This window comes from Leptonychotes weddellii, chromosome 10, assembly GCF_054177405.1.
Source record: "Leptonychotes weddellii isolate Sample4059 chromosome 10, ASM5417740v2, whole genome shotgun sequence".
In the NCBI taxonomy this organism is placed as follows: Eukaryota; Metazoa; Chordata; class Mammalia; order Carnivora; family Phocidae; genus Leptonychotes; species Leptonychotes weddellii.
Window position 1 is genome coordinate 53361903 of NC_138378.1, and position 23680 is coordinate 53385582.

Here is a 23680-nt window from a genome sequence, read left to right on the forward strand (position 1 = left end):
GCATATGTGTGTGTGAGGGTGTGGGGGGGTATAGGCTGGATTACAGCAAGGCAGGCAGGAGGCTGTGGAGGTGCCAGAGGGAGGGCCTTAGCTCAGGGTGAGCAGGTAGGAAAGGGAAAATGAAGGGTCAGTGGGATGGGTTGCATGGCAGAGAAGGAACAAAAGGAAGCCTGGAAAAAATGTGGGTAGAGGGCGCCTGAGTGGCTCAGTCGGTTAAGCGTCTGCCTTCGGCTCAGGTCATGATCCCGGGGCCCTGGGATCGAGCCCCACATCCGGCTCCCTGCTCAGCGGGAAGCCTGCTTCTCCCTCTCCCACTCCCCCTGCTTGTGTTCCCTCTCTGACTGTGTCTCTCTCTGTCAAAAAAATAAATAAAATCTTTAAAAAAAAAAAAATGTGGGTAGAGCGGTCTGGAGAAGAAACCCATGGGGATGAGAGGCAAGAAGAGCGTGTGGGTCAGAGCTTATCCAGGTCCCGGGCATGTAGTTGTCCGTGGTGAGAGGCAGCATCAGGCTCAGGAGAATTCCAGACTCCTTCCCGTGCTCACACTATAGTTGGGGCAATGAGATGTACATGTTTTTAAAATATGCACTTGATGGAATTTTGTGTTTTTACCACATGCATGGATCCCTTTGATCACATCACTCCATCCTCCTGAGACCAGTTGCTTCCTTGCCCCAGGCTGCAGGGTCTGTGTGGTGTGGGCAGGCGAGGCCCGAGGACCCAGAGGGGGTCCCACAGGACCAGCCAAGAGGGTTGTTGGTTTCACACAGGATAGAAATCAGAGTGAGCCAGGAGGAAGTGAAAGCAGAGTTTATCGAAGAGCATCAGTGATAGAGTGTAGCAGACAGGGTGTGTGGGGGTACTCAGAAAGGAGAGGAGAGTGAGTGTCTCCTTTGCTTGGGGTCTGGGCTTTTCGTTGAGGATGGTGCACATGTCCTAACTGGTCACAATAAGGACAAGGGTCCAGGTATCCTCCACAAGTCACTTATGCCCAGGAGCCAGGGGGTCTTGGGGTCAAGATGTCTAAGGTCAGGGGTCTGGAATACGTACCCGAGGACCCCACCCAGTCCCTCCTTGGATGTTACCGACTGTGCCGGAAAACTCCAAAGAAATCATGCACTCCTTGACCTTTACAGTTAGGACATACGTTATTTGTACTCTAAGGCGTGTGCAAGGTGGGGCTGCAGGTCCCAGCAAGAACAGAAGCAGGGAGAGGAGCAAAAAGCAGTTTCCCATGGGGTCCCTTCAGTTTCCCTGTCTCAGGTGGGTTCCCCTCCCTCTTTCTGTCCTATATTCTCACCCCTGGGCCTCACACCCCTCTAGCACCCTGGCTCCTGGCTGGGCCTAAAAGACAAGGAATGGCAGCCTGGGCTCAGGGTGCACCCAGGGCTCCTCCTTCTGTGTCTGACTGCCCCCCCACAGCACCCCGACCAACCACCTTTCTTCCGGGCCATTTATACCACCTGGCTTCATTCGGTGTAAACTGTTTATTTTTCATGTGTTCTGTCAGTTTCCCTGCTAAACCATCAGCTCCATGAGACCAGGATTTTGTCTCTTTTGTTCAATGCTGGGCCCGCAGTGTTTAGAACAATGCCTGGTGTTCAGTTACTGTTTATTGAGCGAATGAAAAGTTTAAATGACAGGCTAAAGCTGTTGACTAAAGCCAGTGATATTGAGACAAGTAAATTTAAATACAGAAGTGCTGGGCGCCTGGGTGGCTCAGTTGGTTAAGCGACTGCCTTCGGCTCAGGTCATGATCCTGGAGTCCCGGGATCGAGTCCCGCGTCGGGCTCCCTGCTCGGCGGGGAGTCTGCTTCTCCCTCTCCCGCTCCCCCCTCTTGTGCTCTTTCTCTCTCTCTCAAATAAAAATAAATAAATAAATACAGAAGTGCTGAGGGAAGTTGAGTAATCACAATTGGGAGGATAAGAAATGGTAAGCGGGGCGCCTGGGGGGCTCAGTCGGTTAAGTGTCTGACTCTTGTTTCGGCTCAGGTCCTGATCTCATGGCTTATGGGATGGAGCCCCATCTGGCTCCACGCTCAGGGGGGAGTCTGCTTGGATAGTCTCTCCCTGCCCTTCCCTCCCCCCAAGCATGTACACTCACTCTTGTTCTCTCTCTCAAATAAATCAATAAATCTTTTTTTAAAAATGTAAGATTTAGGGGGCGCCTGGGTGGCTCAGTTGGTTAAGCGACTGCCTTCGGCTCAGGTCATGATCCTGGAGTCCCTGGATCGAGTCCCGCATCAGGCTCCCTGCTCGGCAGGGAGTCTGCTTCTCCCTCTGACCCTCCTCCCTCTCATGCTCTCTGTCTCTCATTCTCTCTGTCTCAAATAAATAAATAAAATCTTTAAAAAAAAATTAAATTAAATTAAAAAAAATGTAAGATTTAGGGCACCTGGATGGCTGTCGTTAGGCGCCTGCCTTCGGCTCAGGTCATGATCCCAGGGTCCTGGGACAGAGATCCCTACTCCGCGGGAAGCCTGCTTCTCCCTCTCTCCCTGCTTGTGTTCCCTCTCTCGCTGTCTCTCTCTCTGTCAAATAAACACAATCTTTAAAAAAAATTAAAAAATAAAAATAAATAGGGGCGCGTGGGTGGCTCAGTCGTTAAGCGTCTGCCTTCGGCTCAGGTCGTGATCCCAGGGTCCTGGGATCGAGCCCCGCATCGGGCTCCCTGCTCAGCGGAAAGCCTGCTTCTCCCTCTCCCACTCCCCCTGCTTGTGTTCCTGCTCTCGCTGTGTCTCTCTCTGTCAAATAAATAAATAAAATCTTTAAAAAAAAATAAAAATAAATAAAATAAAAATGTAAGATTTGTTGAAAAGAAAACCACAGGCCCAAAATGGCATCACTTAGGCCAGGTCACTAAACCAGGGCTTAATACTTAACTGCAGTTTCAACCTCCCTCCAGAAGTGTTAAGTCTGTCAGGAATTTTCTGATAGGCATCAATGAGGTAATCTATGTGTATAATAAGACCCCCTGCCCTTCCCCCTAAGGGAAGGTGACCTTGCATGGAACAGTCCTTTCTTTTCTTTCCATAATAACTTTCTTGCCCCACCCTCCTTCCTATAAAAACCTTCCATTTTGTCCAACTCCTTGGAGCTCCCCTCTGCTTGCTAGGTGGGGTGCTGTCTGATGGATGAATTGCTTGATAAAGCTAATTAGATCCTTGTATTTACTCGGTTAGATTGTGTTCAACAGATTGTAAGCCTCCCCTAAATGTCTTGAGTCCCACGCTCCCAAGTGGGATCTGGGCTCAGTCTGATGGAGTGGTTGCTTAACTTTTCTTTAGGAACCAGCACCCCCCCCCATTAAGGATGATTGGGAACCCCCCTCCTGGAGAATTGTGGGATCTCTAAGATGGCGTCAAGAATCAGGACCCAGGCAGATGTTTGGCCCTCCCAAGGCAGCCACCCCAGAATACTCTTTAGCAATTTGATTTGGGGGTCGGGGAGGGGGAGAAAGAGACTAGAGTCCTGCGGACCCTGTGCCCTGTCATCTAACTGCTAAGGCCCAAAATGGGACCTGGTGGGTGGGAAGGGATGACACAGGCCTGCGGAGGGGAGCTGCTGGGACTGGCACGTCGAGCCGAGGAGGTTTTGGGAAGTGTGTGGTTTTCCCATTCCCTGACAGTGGTGCCAGGAGCGTGGAGGCGGTGGTGGTAAGTGAAGTAATGCTTCTTCCGAGGCACAGATGGAAAAGTCACTTTTATTTTAGGCCCAGTGCTTTTCCTCCCCTGCCTTCCCCCAAAGCATCAGTTCCATCCCAGGAGAACCACCCAGAGGGACGCTTCTAGACTTTAGCCTCTAAACAGAGCCCAGGAGCTCAGGGCTGTTAGCACTGGCGTTTAGAAGGGCACGGGGCCCCGACGCGCCCGGGGGCATCGCCTCCAACGACTGCCTGCCGTGTGGCTGTGGAGAAACGGAGCGAGGGTGTTGGAGCTGGCAGCCTTGCGTCGGAGGTTGGTTCTGTGTCAGCGCTCCGGCAAACCCCCACTCGGGACACAGTGCTCAGGAAACGCTGAGTGCGTGGCCTAGTTCTAGGCAGTGTTAATTACGGGCTTTTGGGCGCCTGTCGTCACTTAACCAATTTCCTGCGCTGTTGATTGGGCCCGATTTATCCTGAGGCAGCCCAGGCCCCTTGCTCTGGAACCTCTCCTGACCCATCAGCCTGGGTCAAGCTGGGGTGCGGAGTCATTACGGGGCGGGTTGGCGAAGGGGGACAATGCTGGGCTCCAGGTGTGGAAGCTAGCGGCACCTGCACTGCTGTTCCCAAGGGGTTTTAAAGCAACTGATGCACCTGCATGGACTGAGGAGGGGGTGTGAGGGTGGATGTGCACAGCACCCTTTGGGGTCCTACACTGCAGGCAGGCTGTCTGCCCCCCGCCCAAGCTGGGCCTCCAGGGCCTCACCCTAGGCCGATTCTCTCTGCACACGCATCCTCCCTCCCTGGAAAGTTCGTGGGCCCGCCCACACATGCGTGTGAGTACGTGCGCAGTCCCCCAAGGGCCCCGGTAAACAGCTCGCTCTCTGTAGTGGAATCTCATTGTGTTTTGCAGACTTCATTCTTCTCCGCTCGTTTGTGAAGCAGGCAAGGGGTATCATTACTCTTACTTGTTAAGTTGCCCGAGAGGGAAAAAAAGTTTTTCCTCCTCCAAGAGTCTAATTACTTGTTGGGTGAGCCCCGACCCATATACATTTCTAAAGAGAGAGACACCTGATGCCAGCAGAAGAGATGTCCTTGGACGGGATTCAGAGACCCTCTGCGGGCCATTCCATCGGTGGCTGGCTCTGCAGCCATACCAGACTGTAGCCGAAACTTCTCAAAGAGTTGAGGATGCTGTGTTTCTTGCCTTGAGTCGCTGGGCATTCCGTGCTCTTTCATGCTTCTCTGCCTCGGTCATTTCTGTCCCTTTGCTGGGTGCGTGCTACCTTTCCCGTTACCTGTGCCGTGCCCCCACCCCCACCCCCACCCCCACCCCCACCCCGCCCCAGTGAACTTCCCCTCCTCTGAGCAGGCTCTGCACCTTTCACCTGCTTTGCTTTTTTTTTTTTTTTTTTAAGATTTTATTTATTTATTTGAGAGAGAGAGAATGAGAGACAGAGAGCATGAGAGGGAGGAGGGTCAGAGGGAGAAGTAGACTCCCCGCCGAGCAGGGAGCCGTTGCGGGACTCGATCCAGGGACTCCAGGATCATGACCTGAGCCGAAGGCAGTCTCTTAACCAACTGAGCCACCCAGGCGCCCTCCCCTGCTTTGCTTTTTGAATACACTCTCCTGTATTTATCTGCCTGGCTCCCCTCCCTCCTAGACTGTGAGCTCCCTGAGGTCAAGGTCCCCCCCCTCCAGCCACCTTTTTATCTTGGGCACCTGGCATGGTTCCAGCACATGGGGGGATCCACTGAGGTGGGCCTTTCGGAGGGAACTCTGACCCACAGAACGGCGAAGGGTCAAGCACGTGCTGCTAATGTGCTTCTAGCCCTGTTTCGAGTTCATGATTCTGACGCATCTGTCAAAGTCAACGTCTGTCCACATTCCTGATATTACCAGCTTATCTTATGGCTGGTCTGCAGTTTCCCTCTTGTTCCAGTACTACTCAGTCAGGTTTGTTAGGATTCTCTCCGGTCATTCATTCATTTATTCAGCTTCCCCCACCCCCACACCAGCCATTCCTCCAGGCCCTGGGTGTGCAGAGTGGGCCCTGCCCTCATGGAATTTACATTCTAATGGAGAGACCGAGACAAGAAGCCAGTAAATCAATCAATAAGATGCTGTAGAGGAAGGACCGTGGGGAGACATGGACTCCACCTCTTGGTGGGGTGTGGAGAGGTCACAATGCAAAGAGCGTGTGGGAGGCTGACTGGATTGCAGCCATCTTTGGGAAATAGGATCCTGCACATTGGTTTTTGTTTTTCTAGTTTCCTGGTTCTGAAAAATGTCCTTAGGAAAAGCCCCGAGTACATAAGGTTTTCCATCATTGTTGGTGAGGTCAGATTACTGTTCATGGTTTTTCAAACTAGTCAAGAGACAATGGTACTTTGAGCTCAAGCTGGCTGTGGAGACGTGTCCCAGGCTGCAGGGAGTGCCCTGGGCTGGGATATGGTGGACCTGGGACCGCCCAGCTGTTGCTGCGAGGGCAGCGCCGAGTCAGCAGGAGGCTCAGGGCTGCCCTCAGCAAGGGCCCGGGGCTGCTGAGACTCATGTCTTCCACGTCTTGCAGTTCTGAGGCCTCTGGTTTAAGTCTCTTCATCTGGCTCGGCTCTGGGCAGCTCAGCACCCCGACGGCTGCCTGCTGGAGCCGGTCAAGGTGCCATCACCCCTGGGCCCTCACACTTCAAGGTGGCCAGAGCTTGAAGACAAGAGAATGAAGGACCAGGGTCCCAAAGCTCCAGCAGATGTCTCAAAACCACTGGTTGCTCGATTCCTCCAGAAAACACCTGCGGCGCTAGAGAAGGCAGAAACGGGTCCCCTTGGGCCAGGGGCTGTCACGCCCAGCCCTCCCATGAGAGTAGTGCACCTGTCCCCCTCTGCCCTCGCTGACACTCTGCCCTCCCTTGGCTTGACAGATGGAGACAAGCGTTGGTGGTGCCCCTCGCTGCAAGAGGTCATGGAAACATTTCACAGCCTGGGAGCCTGCAGCCCTGCTCTGGGCCCAGAGGGGCCCTGTCAGCCCAGTGAGAGGTGAGTCCTTCCTCTTCCTCATTGTCCTCCCTCATTCGTTCAACACTGTGGATCTCACCTCAAGCCCGTCAACTTGTATACATTTAGGTATGTGCAGGTTTTTCCATATCAGTTATACCTCCGTCAAAATATTTTAAAAAAGACAAAATATTACCTGAAAAAGAGAGATGTATTCTTCTCAACGTATATTCATGCTAAGAAATATTAAAGTGTGGAGCACCTGGGTGGCTCGGTCGTTGAGCGTCTGCCTTCGGCTCAGGTCATGATCCCAGGGTCCTGGGATCGAGTCCCGTGTTGGGCTCCCTGCTCCGCAGGAGGCCTGCTTCTCCCTCTGCCTGCCACTCCCCCTGCTTGTGTTCCCTCTCTCGTGTCTCTCTCTGTCAAATAAATAAATAAAATCTTTAAAAAAAAAAAGAAGTATTAAAGTGTTTCCTATTTTAGGGGGAATGGAAGGGAAGAAAAAAATCAAGTATTTCCTATTCTGTAAAGGTAATACAACGTGACGGGCCATTTATTGTACAAAACTATCCATTATTGTTTGTGGTCCACATCCTCAGCTCCATAAGCATTTGTAAGTTAGAAAAAGGAAAGATTTTCTCTGATTATTATATGGAATTATGTGCATTTGGCGGGGGGGGATTTCCCAAACTCGGCCTCTAGCCCCCATGGGGAAGCAGTGTCTGAGGGATTCTAGAACAACCACACACAAGTACCCGTGGATTATGGGCATCACACCACGAAGGCAAATGTTCTGGTAAATGACCGTGCTCCCAGCTTCAGGGGGACGGAAGAACCAGGCACGGGTGAGTCTGGCTGCTTTGGCTGACATCTGTTCCTGCCCTTCGGTGACTCAGAGCCCTCACTGCTCCTCCTCTTCCAGGACATGTCCCAATCTCTCTGGTCTACCTCCAAGCCTCAATTTTGGCCCATTTCCTAATATCAGCTCATGGCCAGCAAGGCACAGTTTTGCATGTAATTTTCACAGTGGCCAGTTTTGTTTTGTGGGTGTCCCCTTTGTGCACTGGGCTGGGTTGTGTGGGGGGTACTAATTTGCGTAGCCATTGTCCCTGCCCTCTAGGAACAGAGCCATACACTACATAAATGACTGTTGTTGGGTGGACAGTGATTAGGTCTGGGTTGTAAAAGTGTTACATATTATAAACTTGTTCTGCAAATTATATTACATTCAAACTCTTTCTTGACAATTCTTTGAGAAGATGTAACAGAGTGTTTAGAGCCCTGGACAGGCCGTTATGTGGGAGCCTGACTCCCCCCCCCCCCCCCCCCCGCGTCGGTGACAATCTTTTGGCTCCAGGAGGTGCAGGGACCCTTTCCCTTGCTGTGGTAGGCAGGCGGGTGTTCCTACACAGGGAAGGCCAAAGCTTTCTTAAGAACCTGTTCCACGACTGTGTTTAGTAATTGTCTGCCAAACCAAACCAGACCAAACCACACTCACTCTGCTATAAATACCCTACGCATGTGCCAGCCTGCCTCGCTCCTGCCCCTCTCCCTTCCCGCGGAGCTCCACATCTGGTGTCGTAAGCCACTTGCCTCGTCCCCAACACAGAGCTTCAATCACACCACCTTCTAGAATGAGTTGGGGGAAGAATTACACTTAGAAAAACAAATGCGGGTGGGAGGGGGGGCTGGGGGGCCTATGGGGTCAGAGGAGCTATTTCTAGCTGTTCCGATGAGCACTGGGTGTCCACCTGGAAAGTGAGAGGTGCCACCGCAGGGAGAGGCGTATAACCACCTCATTTATTCCGTGCTCTGCAAAGCGCCACTTTTCTCCCCCGCCCTTCTCCCTTCCCCCAAGATTTGATGGCTTCCTGCTCCTTGTGCGTCAGGACAAATCCATCCTCTCTGGAGGCACGGGGGGGAGGGGGGCAGGTGGGCATTAGAACCATGGCTGCGTAAGTCTGCCACCTCGACTACTTGGGAGCACCAAGCCCAGCATGCAGACTTGCAGACTTCCAGCCTGACCGGGCAGGTCGTCCTGTGTAAGAGGAAGGCCAGTCCACGTGGTCGCAGAGTGTTGTCAGAGCTGCCACCAGACGTGCTGCTTGGACACCCTGCCTCTTCCCTTGGGCCTCGTGCTGCTGGCACCGTTTCCCCACGGAGGACTCAGACCTGGCCCAGAGGAGCTGGCCGATGGCTTCAGGGCTGATTTTCTTATTGTGGCCCTCTAAGGACAGGCTGGGGCCACCTGCCCAGCCACTTAGCCTGCAGAGGTTTTTCTGCCTGAACACAGCCTCTTTTTGGAAAAACAAACACAACCTGGAGACCCCTCCAGTGACCTCCCCAAGATGTGGGGTAGCAGAGATGTTTGGGTGGGTTACCTGGGTTGCTGGCTGGCTGCTGCAGTTGGGGAGGCTCTGGGAGTCATAGGGTTGGGAGAGAGCTCTTCTAGACTATTCAGGAAGCACTGTGAAGGTTCTGGCATCTCCTCCACTGGGGGTATGGCATCCTTCATAGACACATGGACCACAAGAGGAACATCGGGGCGGGCTGCCTTCTCCCCACTGTCTTCCTTGTCCTGTTCCTGACCTAGCTCAAGTTCATCCCATGCCAATTGGCTCCATGTCACCCACTGCTCTGTTGACTTCCAGGGATGTCTGATCTAGGGCTCCTCGACAGAACAGATGCTCTGGGGCTCCTCCAGGGCACCCACAGAGCCCTCATATTGGCCAAGGTTGGAAATGAGGGGTTGAGATGTCTCTGCACATGGCCCCACAACTGGACTATCTTTTTAGTGTCTATGAGAAAGACTGGTCTTTCTTTCACCGTTTTGTTCTTTTTTTTTTTTTTTTTTTTAAGATTTTATTTATTTATTCATGAGAGACAGAGAGAGAGAGAGAAGCAGAGGGAGAAACAGACTCCCAAGGAGCAGGGAGCCCGATGCGGGACTCGATCCCAGGACCCTGGGATCATGACCTGAGCCGAAGGCAGACGCTTAACCATCTGAGCCACCCAGGCGCCCTCACCGTTTTGTTCTTAATCTCAGATTTTGTTGAAACTCATCACCATCTCGAATGCTTCAAGATCTCCTTTCAGAAAGATGTAGCCCTTCTGCCGCTGGACCATGCCATGTCCACCTTGTGGCAAACACAGTAGCCCTCTGCCCATTGATGAGGCTGGGACAGAGGAATTGGGAGGATGTGTGGGAGCAAAAGGGCAGAAGAGGGACCAGAGCGTGAACACTGACCAGGAAGCAGAAGCGAGAGCTTGAGGGGGCTTGTACCACACGGCTATGCAGATACTCTCCATCACGGGCCCCTGTCTCACCTGCAAAGGCAGGGCAGGTCCTTGGCCCCCAAGGGCAGGTCTTCCAAGGCTGCTCCCAGGTTACAAAGCCCAGTGGAAAGTCCCAGTCAGACAGACAGGACTGGCAGCCAAAATGCCGTAGCCTAGTGCCAGAAACCTTCATGCCCTTGGTTCTCTGAAAGGGCAGCCTGGTGCAGAGGCCAAAGGGGCAACTAAATGACAGTTAATCCATTGAAAGGGTATCCTGTCCAGTGTAGGGGAGCCTGGTCCCTGGCCATCTCAGGACAATGTAATCCGACCCAGGTAAAATGTACTTCTCTCTCCCTTCCCATCAGCTCCGCATCAGTTTCCCTTTACTTCATTGACCTTGGCTCGTAGAGCCTGGACAGGTCCCGTCTGGTTTAGCAGTACAAGCCTAGGGGAGAGCACCCCCCTCGTAGCCTGCATGGTGGGGCCCCGACCCCTGGGAGCCTTGAGGATGGCCCACGGTTGTGGAGGTGCCGTGCTCATACGCCTCTCTGACCGTCCTCCTGCTGAGAATGTCTGCGCACTGTACAGACAGTAACTTTAGTATTGTTTTCAACTCTTGGGGAAAACAAATCTAGAAACTGGGATAGGGGTCAGTGACATGCCCCTCTTAAGATTACTTGAAAGAGGGGCGCCTGGGTGGCTCAGATGGTTAAGCGTCTGCCTTCGGCTCAGGTCATGATCCCAGGGTCCTGGATCGAGCCCCGCATCGGGCTCCCTGCTAGGTGGGGAGCCTGCTTCTCCCTCTGCCTCTGCCTCTCTCTCTCTGACTCTCTTGAATAAATAAATAAAACATTTAAAAAAAAAAAAAAAAGATGTAAGTAGGGCGCCTGGGTGGCTCAGTCGTTAAGCGTCTGCCTTCGGCTCAGGTCATGATCCCGGGGTCCTGGGATCGAGCCCCGCGTCGGGCTCCCTGCTCTGCGGGGAGCCTGCTTCTCCCTCTCCCACTCCCCCTGCTTGTGTTCCCTCTCTCGCTGTGTCTCTCTCTGTCAAATAAATAAATAAATAAATAATCTAAAAAAAAAAAAAAAAGATTACTTGTAAGTATAGAACAGTGTCGTTGTAACCCAACTCCAGCTCCTGGGTGCTGGCCACAGGCTGAGCCCTAACCCAGCCAGCTGGGGGTCAGGGCTGAGGGGCAGGGGGTGGACAGATGAAGCGCTTTGTTCATGGAGTCCAGTGGTGGGACCGTCACCTCGCTCTTAACCTGCTGAGTCCAGGAGGGGAGCGGGGTTGCTGGGCTGTGGATGCCTGTGTTCCGTGGCCTCCTGCTTGGAGCATGGAGATGGAGGCCTGGGCGTCAGTGGATGCCACATCCCAGAATAGCAGTCACAGAGGCAGACGGTCCGGTCAAGTGGTTCCTCAGAGCCTCGGAAAGGCAGGGGATAGAGGACGCCACCATACTGCCCGCTCTTCCCAAGGAGAGGCGGCGCAGGGAGATGCTCACACAGGGAGGCTGTTGGCCCTCTCCACTTGTCACAGACACGCTTCCCTCCCCAGCTCACGTTTTCCACACTCCGCTTCTGGCAGCACCGAACTGTCTGAAAGCCCATTCCTCTTCAGCAGAGTCACAGTTCTGTGCCTGCCCCCACCCTTGGGGAAGTCTGAACACATTGCCACTCGTGCTTCCGGCCCCTGTGCCTGCTCCCAGGCTGGAGCCGACCAGAACAGCCTTCCTGTACGGACACGGGTCCAGCAGGTGCCCAGATGTGCACACGCAGCCTCACCCATTCCCTGGCCCTAATAAATGCTGAACTCTGGAAGAATGACCAAGCCCAGTCCTAACCCCCGCCCCTTCCCCTGACGTCAGTGTGTGGGCACCAATTCTCCGGTGCCTAGAGATGGATTTCTCCCTCTTCCTGTCTGAGAAGCAGCACCAGGGTCAAGTAAAGAAGAGCAGAGACTCTTCCCTGGAGCATGCAGGAGCGAGGGCTCCCCCTTGGTCAGCGGTCAGGCGGCTACCCTGGAGATGCTGTGGGCAACAGTGTTGCCGTCCTCCATACCTTCATTTGTGGAGAGCCCACTGTTCTCGGGAACTCCAAACCAGTTAATAAGCATGGAGAAGTGGATGAGACAGCACAGGGAGCCTTGTCATAAGCTCACCTCAACAGTATCTGACAATCAACAGTATACATTTGACCGGAGAGAGAGAATGATTTAGTGAGACCGATGCTGCTCTGTTTTCTATCCAGTGAGCATGCGCCTGGAAAGTTTGTGCAAGGGTGGTGCAGCTCTGCTGTCCACTGATGCCCCCCTCACTGTAGGGATCTTGCCACCCTGAGTACGACTCTAGTCTTTAAAGAGGTGTTTTGGTTTTTGGGGTTTTTTTTCATATGACCCTAAGCTCTAACTTCGTCGGTAGACAGCGTGTTAGCGTGACCTTTGGAGGGGTTCTCAAAGATCATTTTTACTCTGAATTACCCCATATTACTTGCTGACTTTGGAAACTAGCCCCCACGTAAGCTACCATGTGGTGTACTTTTCCGTGCATGCAAAGAGCCACCATACCTGTATGGACAAAGAACTTTCTTGAGGAAGACTCTTTTGGGATAATGGAGTATGATTTTCTGGTCTTCGAGTCCCAGAAAAGTAAAGCCTGAGGCCTGGCTGGAATGGCAGCCGTTGGGAGCCAGCCCCCAGGAATCCCCATCTCCCGGCGTTCTTCCCCCTGTGTGGCTCTCACCCCCACTCGGAGTCTCGATGGTCTGTGTGCATTAGCAGAAGTGATGGGATGAAGTCACTTCCAAGACCAGGTTATAAAGGCTGTGGCTTCAGTCTCTGGCATTCTCCCGTCTCTCGAATCGCTCACTTTGGGGGAAGCTGGCCATGGGGTAAGGACTTGGAGGCCTGCTGGTGGGCACACGAGTGAGCTTGGAAGCAGTTCCTCCAGCCCATTCTGGCCTGACGTGACAGCAGCCCCACCCTCAATATTTTGGAGGCAACCTCCCCAGAAACCCTGAGCCTGAACCACCCAGCTAAGCAGCTCCTGGATTCTTGACTCTCAGAAACTGCATGACATAATAAATATTTGTTGTTTTTAAGCCTCTGTATGTTGGGGGATTTGTTACACAGCAGTAGATGACCAACACACATAGGGCATGAGTGTCCCAGGCTGCATGGACCATCCACAGGCTCTCTGCTCTTGAGCAACGGCAGGCCCCTGTCCCTGCCTCAGTTATCCCCTTGCATCCACCTCCTCTCATTTCCTTCCCTTTGCTTTTGTCTTACCTTAGAGTGCTTAAAAACGACATCAGCCTGAGCTGGAGTCAGTGGCAGGACAGCCCCCCAGAGACTGCCTTGGACAGTAGCTTGAGCTACATCTATAAGGTGAGTCAGACGCCCACTTCTGCCCACCATCCAGACCTGCTGAGCAGTTGCACGCGGTAGGTACCACTGAGCACCCCCCGTGGGCTCGGCGCCGCTGTAGGCCCCACGCCGGCTGCCGGGACTGATGCTGCAGAAAGCTCACAGTCCCCACGGCCAGGCCTGCCACCGGAGCACCCCATGGGGGGCTTGACTCTAGGCCTTGCCGCTTGTCTTTCTCAGCCGCTGCCCAGCCCGGCCACAGGGCTCCGGGTACCATCCCTCCCTGCCCTAGCACTCTCTCCGCTCTCCAGTTCCTGACACTGTGTGCCCTGGCCCAGCCAACGGCCTACACCGACAGGGAGCTCTTGAACCTGATCGAGCTGCTGTGCCGAGCCGGCCTAGACGTGGGGCTCCGCCTGCTGCCCAAGACCGATCTTCAGCAGCTTCTGCTCCTGCTCCTTGAGAACATCCGCGAGTGGCCCGGGAAGGTATCATGAGCTCCGAAGCCCAAGCCCAAGCCCAAGCCCAAGCCCTAGCCTCCTCTGTAAGGTCCTGAGCCTCCTCCACTTGACCTTGTTGCTGGGACTGAAGTTGCACCTTGAGCGCACTCAATGGGAATGGCAGGCTTGGAGGTCACCAGGATGCCGGGGAACGTGCCCGCCAGTCCCTGGGCTCCGCGTCCGCCCCCTCCTCTTACTCTCTGGCTTCCCCCTAAGTGGACTGGTGGGGAGGTCAGGGTGACGACGGGCCCTCCTGCAGCCCCCCTTGCCGCCCGCCGCCCCCACAGCTCCAGCAGCTGTGCCGCACCCTGAGCAAGGTGTCAGGTCACCACCACAACCTGCTGGCCCTCGTGCAGTGCTTCTTGGACGTGACCTCTCGGAGCAGGTGGGTGCCCCTCCCCCCTGCCTCCTCCCTCTGACACGCGTCCCTTCCCCTGGGACACGGTGGGGTGGGGGGGTCCAGAGTCCTCCCCATCAGTCCCAACAAACCTCCCCCTCCTGCCCAGTCTCTAAAACCCAGGAGAAAGAACTAAAAATACAGCTCACTAATGAGTTCATTCCGAAAGGAAAAGAGCCTAATTTTCTTAACATGATCTTATTAGCAAAACAATTGCCTTATACAATTAGCTTCTGACTGCTGCTTCCCAGTCCTTGGTAGCGGGTTCCTTCTTGTCCTCAGACCTCAGCGGCATTATGTCCGCTAATCACTCCTCCCGGACCCCTCTCCCAAACTCTCAACTCATCATTCTGCTTTATTTTCTGCACAGCATGGCTTTCTGCCAGAAATTTATCTTACTGTTGGTTCCTTATTTTTGGTGCCTCTCCTCCGTGTTCCCTCCAGGAGAGCAGGTCCCTCAGTAGTCACTGCCATATCCCCCAGCATCTAGAACAGTGCCTGACACGCTGTTTGCACTCTGTTAATTCTTTTCGACTGAATGAACGAGGTGACCAAACTCAGCCCACTGGGAGATGAGACCCATTCACTGGACCTGGCCCCACCCAGTCTCTCCTCTCCTCCTTCCTTCCCCCACTTTAGGCCACAGCCATAGGGAATTCCTTGCCTTCCCGGAGCAGACCATTCCTCATCTCTCCTCTCCTCCCATCTAGAATGATGGCCCTCCCCACCCTTCCAACCAGGCCTGTCCTGGGGCCCTTCAGGAAGACCCCCAGCCTTCACAGGCACCTCCGCAGTAACCCTTAACTGGGGCCATTCCTCTGCAACTCCCTCCCCAGAGGCAGCTTCTGGAAGCAGGCTTGGCATTCCATGCAGACCCATATCCCAGGGCCCACTGGGTGCAGTCATCCTGAGCTCAGCTTCAGCTCTTGTCTGTGAATAAAGAGAGAAGGCCTCTCCACAGTCCTGGAAGGAGAGTTGTTGCTCTCTCTTTGAAAGAACTGGGCTTCGGGGTGCCTGGTGTCTCAGTCGTTAAGCGTCTGCCTTCGGCTCAGGTCATGATCCCAGGGTCCTGGGATTGAGCCCCGCATCGGGCTCCCTGCTTGGCGGGAAGCCTGCTTCTCCCTCTCCCACTCCCCCTGCTTGTGTTCCTTCTCTCGCTGTGTCTCTCTGTCAAATAAATAAATTTTTTTAAAAATCTTAAAAAAAAAGAATGGGCTTCTAGAAGCTCTGTCTGAGGACTTTAAGTGTGAACGCTAAACCAGGGCCTCAGTGGGCGCCATCTGCATTAAGCCCAGACGCATGGGACTTCTTTGCATATGATCTGAAGAGGCTGACCTCTGCCTCCAGGCTCCCTGCTCAGCCCCAAACAGTTAGTCCTCTGTGTCGCAGAGTCAGAAATTGTAGTCTTAGAGGTCTCTCCCATCCCCAGCCCATTATGCCTGTTCATCCTACATCCTGTCCGTTCTGACTTCCAAATCCCAAATCCTTGTTTGTGGTTGCCTGTCCATGTCAGCTCTGTGCAAACAGGTACCTGTCTGGGTCTCAGCCACCTCTGTCCCACCTGCTTCTGCTTTCATGTCCTGTCTCTCACCTGGATGGATGGTCCATCTCCTCCTCCCTCAAAGTCTGTCCGCTCTATGGCTACATGGGATTATCTTGTCTCTGCCTTACCTCGCATGCCAAGTCCAAACCTCCAGGGCCCATGTTGTCCAGCCCCAATTTCCCATTTGCTCCCAACAGGCCCCATTATTGGTACTTGTTTTTCTTTTTTTCTTTCTTTTTTTTTTTTAAAGTAGGCTCCATGCCTAATGTGGGGCTTGAACTCACGACCCTAAGATTAAGAGTTGCATGCTCTACCGACTGAGCCAGCCAGGTGCCCCAGTTTGTCTCACTTTCATGTGTGTGTGTGTGTGTGTGTGTGTGTGTGTGTGTGTATATATATATATATATATATGTATATATACATGTATGTGTATGTATATATATGTATATGTATGTGTATGATGAACCTCATTCATTTTCATAGCTGTGTAGTGTTCCCTGGTATACACACAATCAGGGTACAGGCTTTGCACATCTATGTAAATATTTCTATAGGATAAACTCTTTGAAGTGAAATTGCAGTCCTAAGGTATATACATTTAAAATTTGGCCTCCAACAAAAGCTGTATCAATTAATAATACCCCCAATGGACCTGAAAATGTCTGTTTCTCCACTGTGTATTCTCAGTTTTGTTTTTAAGCTTTATTAGTCAACCTGGTAAGTGAGAAGTGTGATCCTGTGGTTCTGATTTTTATTTCTCTGACTGCCAGTGAAATTGAGAATCTGTTCATATGTTTATTGGCCTTTTGTGTTTCTCTTACTGTAAATGACATCTTGACGCTTCTTGCCCATTTTTCTATGGGGCAATTAATCTTATTAACGTATTGATAAATTGCTTATTATATATGTTTCAGCACTGTATTTTCTTCTAAGTTCTATATATCGTTTTTTTCTCTTTTTTTGCACATCGTCCTTTTTAAACCTTTGTGAATGATATCTTCCGGCGAACTGAGGTTTTGGGTTTTTTGAAATTTTGTTTTAGAATAGATTTAGCTTTACAGAAAAGTTATGTGGATGGTATAGAGAGTTGATTCTTATTGAATCTATCTTGAAAAGAAAAGCCTTCCCCACCCCAAGATCACAAAAATAGAATGTTCTCTTTATCTCAGTACTTATATTAACTTTGTTACTATTGGTTTTTAATCCCATCTGGAATCTGTTATTCAAAGATAAGAGACAGGGATCTAACTGGATTATTTTCCACCTCTGAAGAGCCAATGGGGCCAACACCCACTTTCTTTCTTTCTTCATAATCCACCTTTCCCAGCAGATTTGAGACTACCTTCAACATAGCCTAAATTTATGATGTCATTCATCTGTTAATTGAGTCAAATTGATTTCAGGGATCTGTGTCTTTTACAGGGTGTCTTTGTAACTGCAGAACCCTTACTAAGTGTTCCTTAAATGCCAGGAGTGAATATAATGGAAGAGCCTTGCCTCACTTTTTTTTTTTTTTTTTTAAGATTTTATTTATTTATCTGAGAGAGCGAGCAAAAGTGAGAGAAGCAGACTCGCCGCTGAGCAAAGAACCAGACGCAGGCCCTGATCCCAGGACACTGGGATCATGACCCGAGCTGAAGGCAGACGCTTAACCGACTGAGCCACCCAGGCGCCCCCTCCCCTCACTTTCAAACAGACACATCAACTAGGGTGATAATTCCTGCCACAAGCTTTGCTAAGAAAGTGGGATGGGTATTATCTATTTATTTATTTAGAAATTTTATCTTTTCTAAATAGATAAAGCATTCAAAAAGAACAAAATTCAAAAGGCACCAGGAACACCTATTTGAAAATGTGCCCCTCCCCCTACCAGCCACCTAGGCTGCCTCCATTTCTTTTTGGGACTTCTGTGCATATTCTCTCCGCCCTTCTTTTCACTTCAAGTTATGTGTTGGCAGTCATTCCAAATTGGATCAGAAAGAGCTTCTAATTCTTCCTTACAGCTTCACTGTATTCACTGCAGTCTTTAGCCGGCCACCCCCCGACCCTGCCCCCCCACCCCGCTCCCTGTGGTGGCGAGGTTGGAGGAGCTTGCCAGCGGCCTGTTCTGCCCTCGCTGGTGGCTGCCCCACTGGGCTCAGTGCCCAGACTGACCCCAGGAAGGAGGGCGTGCTGTTGCCCATTCTGTCACATTCTTCGTCTACTGACTGGTTAAGCACAAAGTGAGAACTTCCACCAACATTTGTGCGAGGCACGTCCCCCCCTGCCCCCGACCTCGTTGACCAAGACTTCAGGGATGCACTGTAAATTTAAGGCACAGTTGAGCTCAACCCGGAGAAATGAAAGTAAATACAGGAGCAAACCATTTGAAATGGGGCCAATGGGAAGACTTTCCCTTGGAGGAGAGTCTGTCTTGGGACTCTGGCCCCTCTCGGTTAGCTCCAGGGAGCTGGGGGCGAGGGGACTGGGGCAGGGGAGGGACTTGCCCTTCCAGCTTCTGTGCAGGGTCTCCAGTGTATGTTCTGAGTGAACCTCTGCAGCCACTCCCAGGAGCCCTTTTAGGGGGAGGACAGAGGCTGAGGGCTGCTTTCACTCCACTGAAAGCTGATGTGTGCAGGCTCCAGGACCCGTCTCCTTCACCACCCGTGAATGTTTATTAAATATCCCATTTAACTGCGGCCTCCAAAGTAGAGGGGCAGATAAAACCGGCTTGAGCAGGCTGCCGGATCCGCCAGGTTCTGACCCACAAGGAAAAGCTAGCTGCTCAAGTCCAAGTGCAGGAGCCCTAGGAGAAGGTGGCCTTCAGAGGCTTCAGGTCTTTGCACACTGGGGATAAGAGTCACAGCACATGCAGGCGCCCATAGCGTTCCCCAAGTCTCCTTGTTTTCCTTCGTGTTCCACGCTGCTGGGGTGGGGCTGCTCATCCCCTCCGGGCGGGGCCAAGGGCTGCACCTTAGTGGGGTGTCATGGCCCCACCCTCGCACCCCCTGCACCCCACCCTCTCCCTCCCCCAGCCCGGTGCAGGCCCGAGACCAACCAGTTCATTCTCTCCCAGTCCTTTTGCCTTGCTGCCTTCATGTCCTGGCTCCTCGCTCCACCATAACTCCTTCCTGTGTGCCACCACACATGGCCTGTCCCTACATGGGCCCCTGATCCCTTCTGGCTGAGCAGGACCCACTCTGAATGCCTGGCCAGCCTCCTTGGGGCCCTCAGAAGATTCCAGACCTCACCGTGCTTCCTGCTGCTGAAATCTCTACCCCAGCAAACAGCTCTGCCCCTTCTTTCTCTACTCTCTGACTGCCAGCCACCCACATACCTAGTGGACCCACAGCTCACCTCCTTGCCTTTCTCCCGACCCCACCTCCCATGCTCAGGACCCCAACGGGCCTGCCCTTCCAGACCTTCTGCAGTCGTCCCTTATTCCTATACCTTTCACTTCTCATCCTCTTACTGGCTCTTCCTCAGCAAACACGTGCGCTCGTGTGTCTCCTACCTTAGAACAGCAATTCTGCCGCCACCCCCCTCCTCCAGCTACTGCTGCACCTCTAAGCTTCCCTTCCCCTGCTCTCCCTTACTCCATTCACCCGAAACAGGCTTTCGGAACCCTGCCCACCCTGGACACATGGTGGATTCTTCAGAGCTCAGAGTGTGGGAGGGAGTTCTCACCTGAGAAAACAGACATTTCAGGCTCTGGGGGTGGGCAAGGCCAGAACATTCTAGAAGGGGGCAGCCACAGTCCAAAAACCCTCAAAATTTTAGAAGGTCTCAAAATCCGGAGGGACAGGAGGCAAGATGAAGATCATGTCTAGGGGTCGAGGGGCCATGCTGGAGCCGAGAGGGCAGCAGAGAAAAAGTGGGTCCCCGTGAAGCCAGGAGTGTGAGGGGTTGTGGCTGAAGAGGATCTGGCTCACCTTTACGAGTGGGTGCGCACGTAAGGGGTGGTAGGAGAGACCTAAAGAGCTAGAAGTAGAGGAGACATACCTCATCTGGCACTCTAGCCAAACTGCCTTATTACCCCTGACCTAATGGCCCTTCCTCAGGAATAAGCTTATCATTTTCTTCCTTGGCTTCACAATATCATTCTCCCGACTCCCCTCCCCTTCTTTGGCCCATCCTTCTCAGGCGCCATCATCCAGTTCCTTCCTCCGCTGCTCCTCAAGTCTCAGTTTGCCTGGGGATTCTGCCCCAGTCCCTCTCCTGTGGTCACTCTGTGCAGTCTGGGGGAGCTTTCCAGGCTGGGCCCTGCGGTGCTCTGTCCATATGGTCCCACTTCAGGACTCTGGCACCCCCTCCCCAGCTGCTGAGTGTCGCCCTGCTAGCCCAAATCCCAGGAATTGCCTTTGCTGAACACGGTTACCTTACCTGAGGTTAGGTGCCTTCCTTGGGAGCAGCCCAGTGCTGGGGGCACAAAGGCCTGCCTCTTTGCCTCGATCCGGGATGTCTCTGAAGGACCTTGCCAGCCCCAGAGGTCCTTGCGGGGTCAGCCAAGGGCTTTGCTGTGACTGCATTCCAGCCTGGCTTTCCCCTTTGGCCCAGACCTGCTTCCTTCATCCCTACAGGAGGTTGTCCCAAGAGCGCCCATCTCCCCTTCTCCCTGCATGCTCACTTCCGCTTCAGAGTCCACCTCCTGGGGAACTCGACCTGAGACCCCATCTCATCCTCATCCATGGCCACAGCTCCAGGCTCATGCCAGGGGCTCACAAGTCAATACCTTTGGCCAGACTTTTCTGCTAAGCACCAGATCTGCGTGGAAAAGAATTTCAGGGTTAGCATGTGCAGAACAGAAGTCACCACCTTCCAAGGAGGACCACCTTCTCCTGTCTTCCATGGCCCCATGACGGTATCAGCACCTGCCCACTGCCCAAAGCCTGAGAGTCCAGGGTCACCTCCTGTCCCCTCCAGCTCCTCCTCCCCAACAATAGCCACCTCTCCCATCACCCTCACACAGTTCCAGCTCTTACCACAGTGACCCTGGAATGCTGCCTCCTTCCAGGCTGTCCCCCTTCTGACCCATGCTTGCACTGTCCAGCAGCATCACCTCCCTTCGGATGCACAGCTGGCTGCGTCACTCCTTTGCTCCATTAAAATCCCTCGGGCTTCTGTCCCCAGGATGAAATTCAAACAGTGGCATACTAGGCCTTTGTGCCTTCTTTTCCAATCCTACCTTCTCCCCCTGCCCAGCGTCCCCGGCAGGCTCCCATGCTCCAGCCACCCCAACTCAGGATTTGTCTCGGAGCCTTTCGGCATCAGTTCCAGTTTCCCTTATCCCTCTCCTCCTCTTTGCCTGGTTAACATTTCCTCACCCTCAAGACTAGGCTCAGACTGGGGCGCCTGGGTGGCTCAGTCAGTTGGGCGACTGCCTTCGGCTCAGGTCATGATGCTGGAGTCCCGGGATCGAGTCCCGCATCGGGCTCCCTGCTCGGCGGGGAGTCTGCTTCTCCCTCTGACCCTCCTCCCTCTCATGCTCTCTGTCTCTCATTCTCTCTCTCTCAAATAAATAAATAAAATCTTTAAAAAAAAAAAAAAAAAGACTAGGCTCAGACCAAGGCAACTCTCCCTAGAAACCTCCTGACACAGGGCCCTGATCGTCAGTGCCTTTGGCTAATCCCTTGGGCTCTGAGCATCTTGAGGGAGGAGCTATGACTTTGCTTTCTAGGCCCTCGGAGCCTGGCATGGAGGAGGGACTCATGTGCATGCATGCTTGTGGAGCGGTGGCTTCTGGAGGGCAGAGCCCAAAGAGCATAGAGTTGTTTTTTAGTAGCCAATTCCAAACTCAAAGATGGCTCAGGCAGGCTCGGAGACAGGGTGCAGTAACACTTCGGATGTGGACTGTGAATGAACCCAGTAAGGAAAAAGTAGGAAGTATCTAAAGGCTGCAGGGGCTGCACCCAGAGCTCGAGCATGATCTCGGATTTTGAAAGATACGGAAGATGGAAAGTAGGACGCAAAAACAAGGCAGATGGATAAACAGCATGCACCAATGTTAGCGCCCCTGGGGAAAACTAAGGCCCATAGGAGGGGCTTCCGTGTAGTTGTTTTTGAAGCAAGGAATGCTGTTTTGGGCTGGCAATGAAATATTGACACCGATGAAGAGAGAACAACACTATATAATTCCTATTTTGCTTCTCTTCTCTTTGTCGAGGAGCATAATTTTTCATCTGGACTCCACTATTGATCAAAGGGAATTGAAGCCTAAGACAGCACGGGAGAAGACAGTGTGCGGAATGGGTTTAAGTCCCCCGTGGTACAAGGACGGCCCCGGTCAGTCCTGGGAGAGGAGCAGATGGGGGTCCCCTGAGTCCACGGAGACCTCCGGAGGTGGGGAGGGAGGGTGCAGAAGGAGCACGGCAGGCTTGAGGCGCCCCCCACATCATTCCCCAGAGACGGTTTGTGAGCACATACACAGAAAAGGAAGCTCTGCTTTCTAGGATTCCTAAGAATAAATCATACCAGACTAGCCTCATTTATGTTTTGACAGGCCAGCCAGAATAGTACTCTGGAGAGGACTGTCTGGGTTTCTGTAAGGCACTTGGTAGAGACTACCGTCCTATCCTGAGGACAACGTAAGAAATGTGGGCTGAGCGATTGATGTCCAAGTAGCTGGGGCTCCTCATCACAAGGTGCTGCTGGCCAGCAGAGTCCGCCTGGAGGGCAGGCCCGCGGGGCCCCTGATGTCTTGTCTTCACTGACAGGTTGGTCAGGGCAGACCCGGTGTCTCAGATGAGGCCATTAATGGAACAATAGTCAGACTCACACATGACCTGAATACAACTGACAGGGAATGGAAGATCCCAGAAGATCTCAACAAACCATAATGACTGTCTGAGAGGAAAAGAGAGACCCAGCTGCACAATTAACAACAGTATCTGGGAAATGGGATTTGACAGCAAGACATGTGAGAAAGACTTTGGGCTCAATCTGCGATCTGCATCGCATCGCGGGGCAGCCAGGAAAAGGAGCGTCAGGGCCAGCTCTGAGCACCTCACTGACGAGAATGTTGACAACCCCCAGGGCCTTCAGAGGACCCAACCCACAGTAGCAAAAAGATTCTAAAAGAGAGAAAAGTATGGATGTTGTATACACAGAGAAGAAAGAGTTGTGGAAAATAATGGCCACTTCCCTCAGGTATGTGGAGAGCCTAATTAGATGGACAAATACGCGGACATTAGATGGCGTGACTATTTTTTGTTTGTTTGTTTTAAGTAAGCTCTCGGCCCAACATGGGCCTTGAACTCATGACTTACAACCCTGAAATCAAGAGTCACATGCTCTACCAACTGAGCCGGTCAGGCGCCGCCTAGATTGGGTGACTTTTAAGAAGTGTTCTAAGCCTGACGTTCCACGGATTTCATCACAATACCGAAAAGAAAGAAAGAGGGAAGTAGGATGATAAAGAGGGTGGGAATTGAGTTGTAATTGTCCATATGAACTTTATCTACTAAAGAGTAGTAACCTTTTTGTTTTGTTTTTTTTTTTTAAAGATTTTATTTATTTATTTGAGAGAGAGAGAACACCTGAGAGGGGATAGGGTCAGAGGACGAAGCAGACTCCCCGCCGAGCAGGAAGCCCGATGCGGGACTCGATCCCGGGACTCCAGGATCATGACCTGAGCCGAAGGCAGTCGCCCAACCAACTGAGCCACCCAGGCGCCCAAGAGTAGTAACCTTTTTATTCATATAATATCCATGCAGGAAAGGACACATCAGAGGTGGCTGCGCAGTGCACTTTGCAAAGGGAGCTGTCTGTGTAACTACCACTATATCATAGGGCAGACGGTCACCCGCCCCCCAGAAGCCCTCTCGAGCCCCTCCTAGGCATTCCCTCTACAAAGAAAACCATTTCCCCGACTTCTATCCCATAGCTTCCTTTTGCCTGGTTTTAAACCTGTGCATAAATGGGACCGTGCTCAGTGTTCTCTCTTGTGTCTGGCTTTCTTGGCATAGTGTGAACACTTTGTGGGATTCGTCCA

General features: G+C 52.5%; 1 protein-coding gene across 2 annotated transcripts in view; it reads left to right on the plus strand.

Moving 5' to 3' along the window:
• The window catches only part of FAM178B (family with sequence similarity 178 member B), a 116477-nt gene that overhangs the window by 65983 nt on the left and 26814 nt on the right, over window positions 1-23680 (plus strand). For both annotated transcript variants that reach the window (XM_031028742.2, XM_081833434.1), the window contains exons 9-12: window positions 6560-6674; window positions 13199-13292; window positions 13583-13759; window positions 14059-14156. In XM_031028742.2, coding sequence (XP_030884602.1) covers window positions 6560-6674; window positions 13199-13292; window positions 13583-13759; window positions 14059-14156 — 484 coding nt within the window. The remainder of the gene's footprint in view (window positions 1-6559; window positions 6675-13198; window positions 13293-13582; window positions 13760-14058; window positions 14157-23680) is intronic.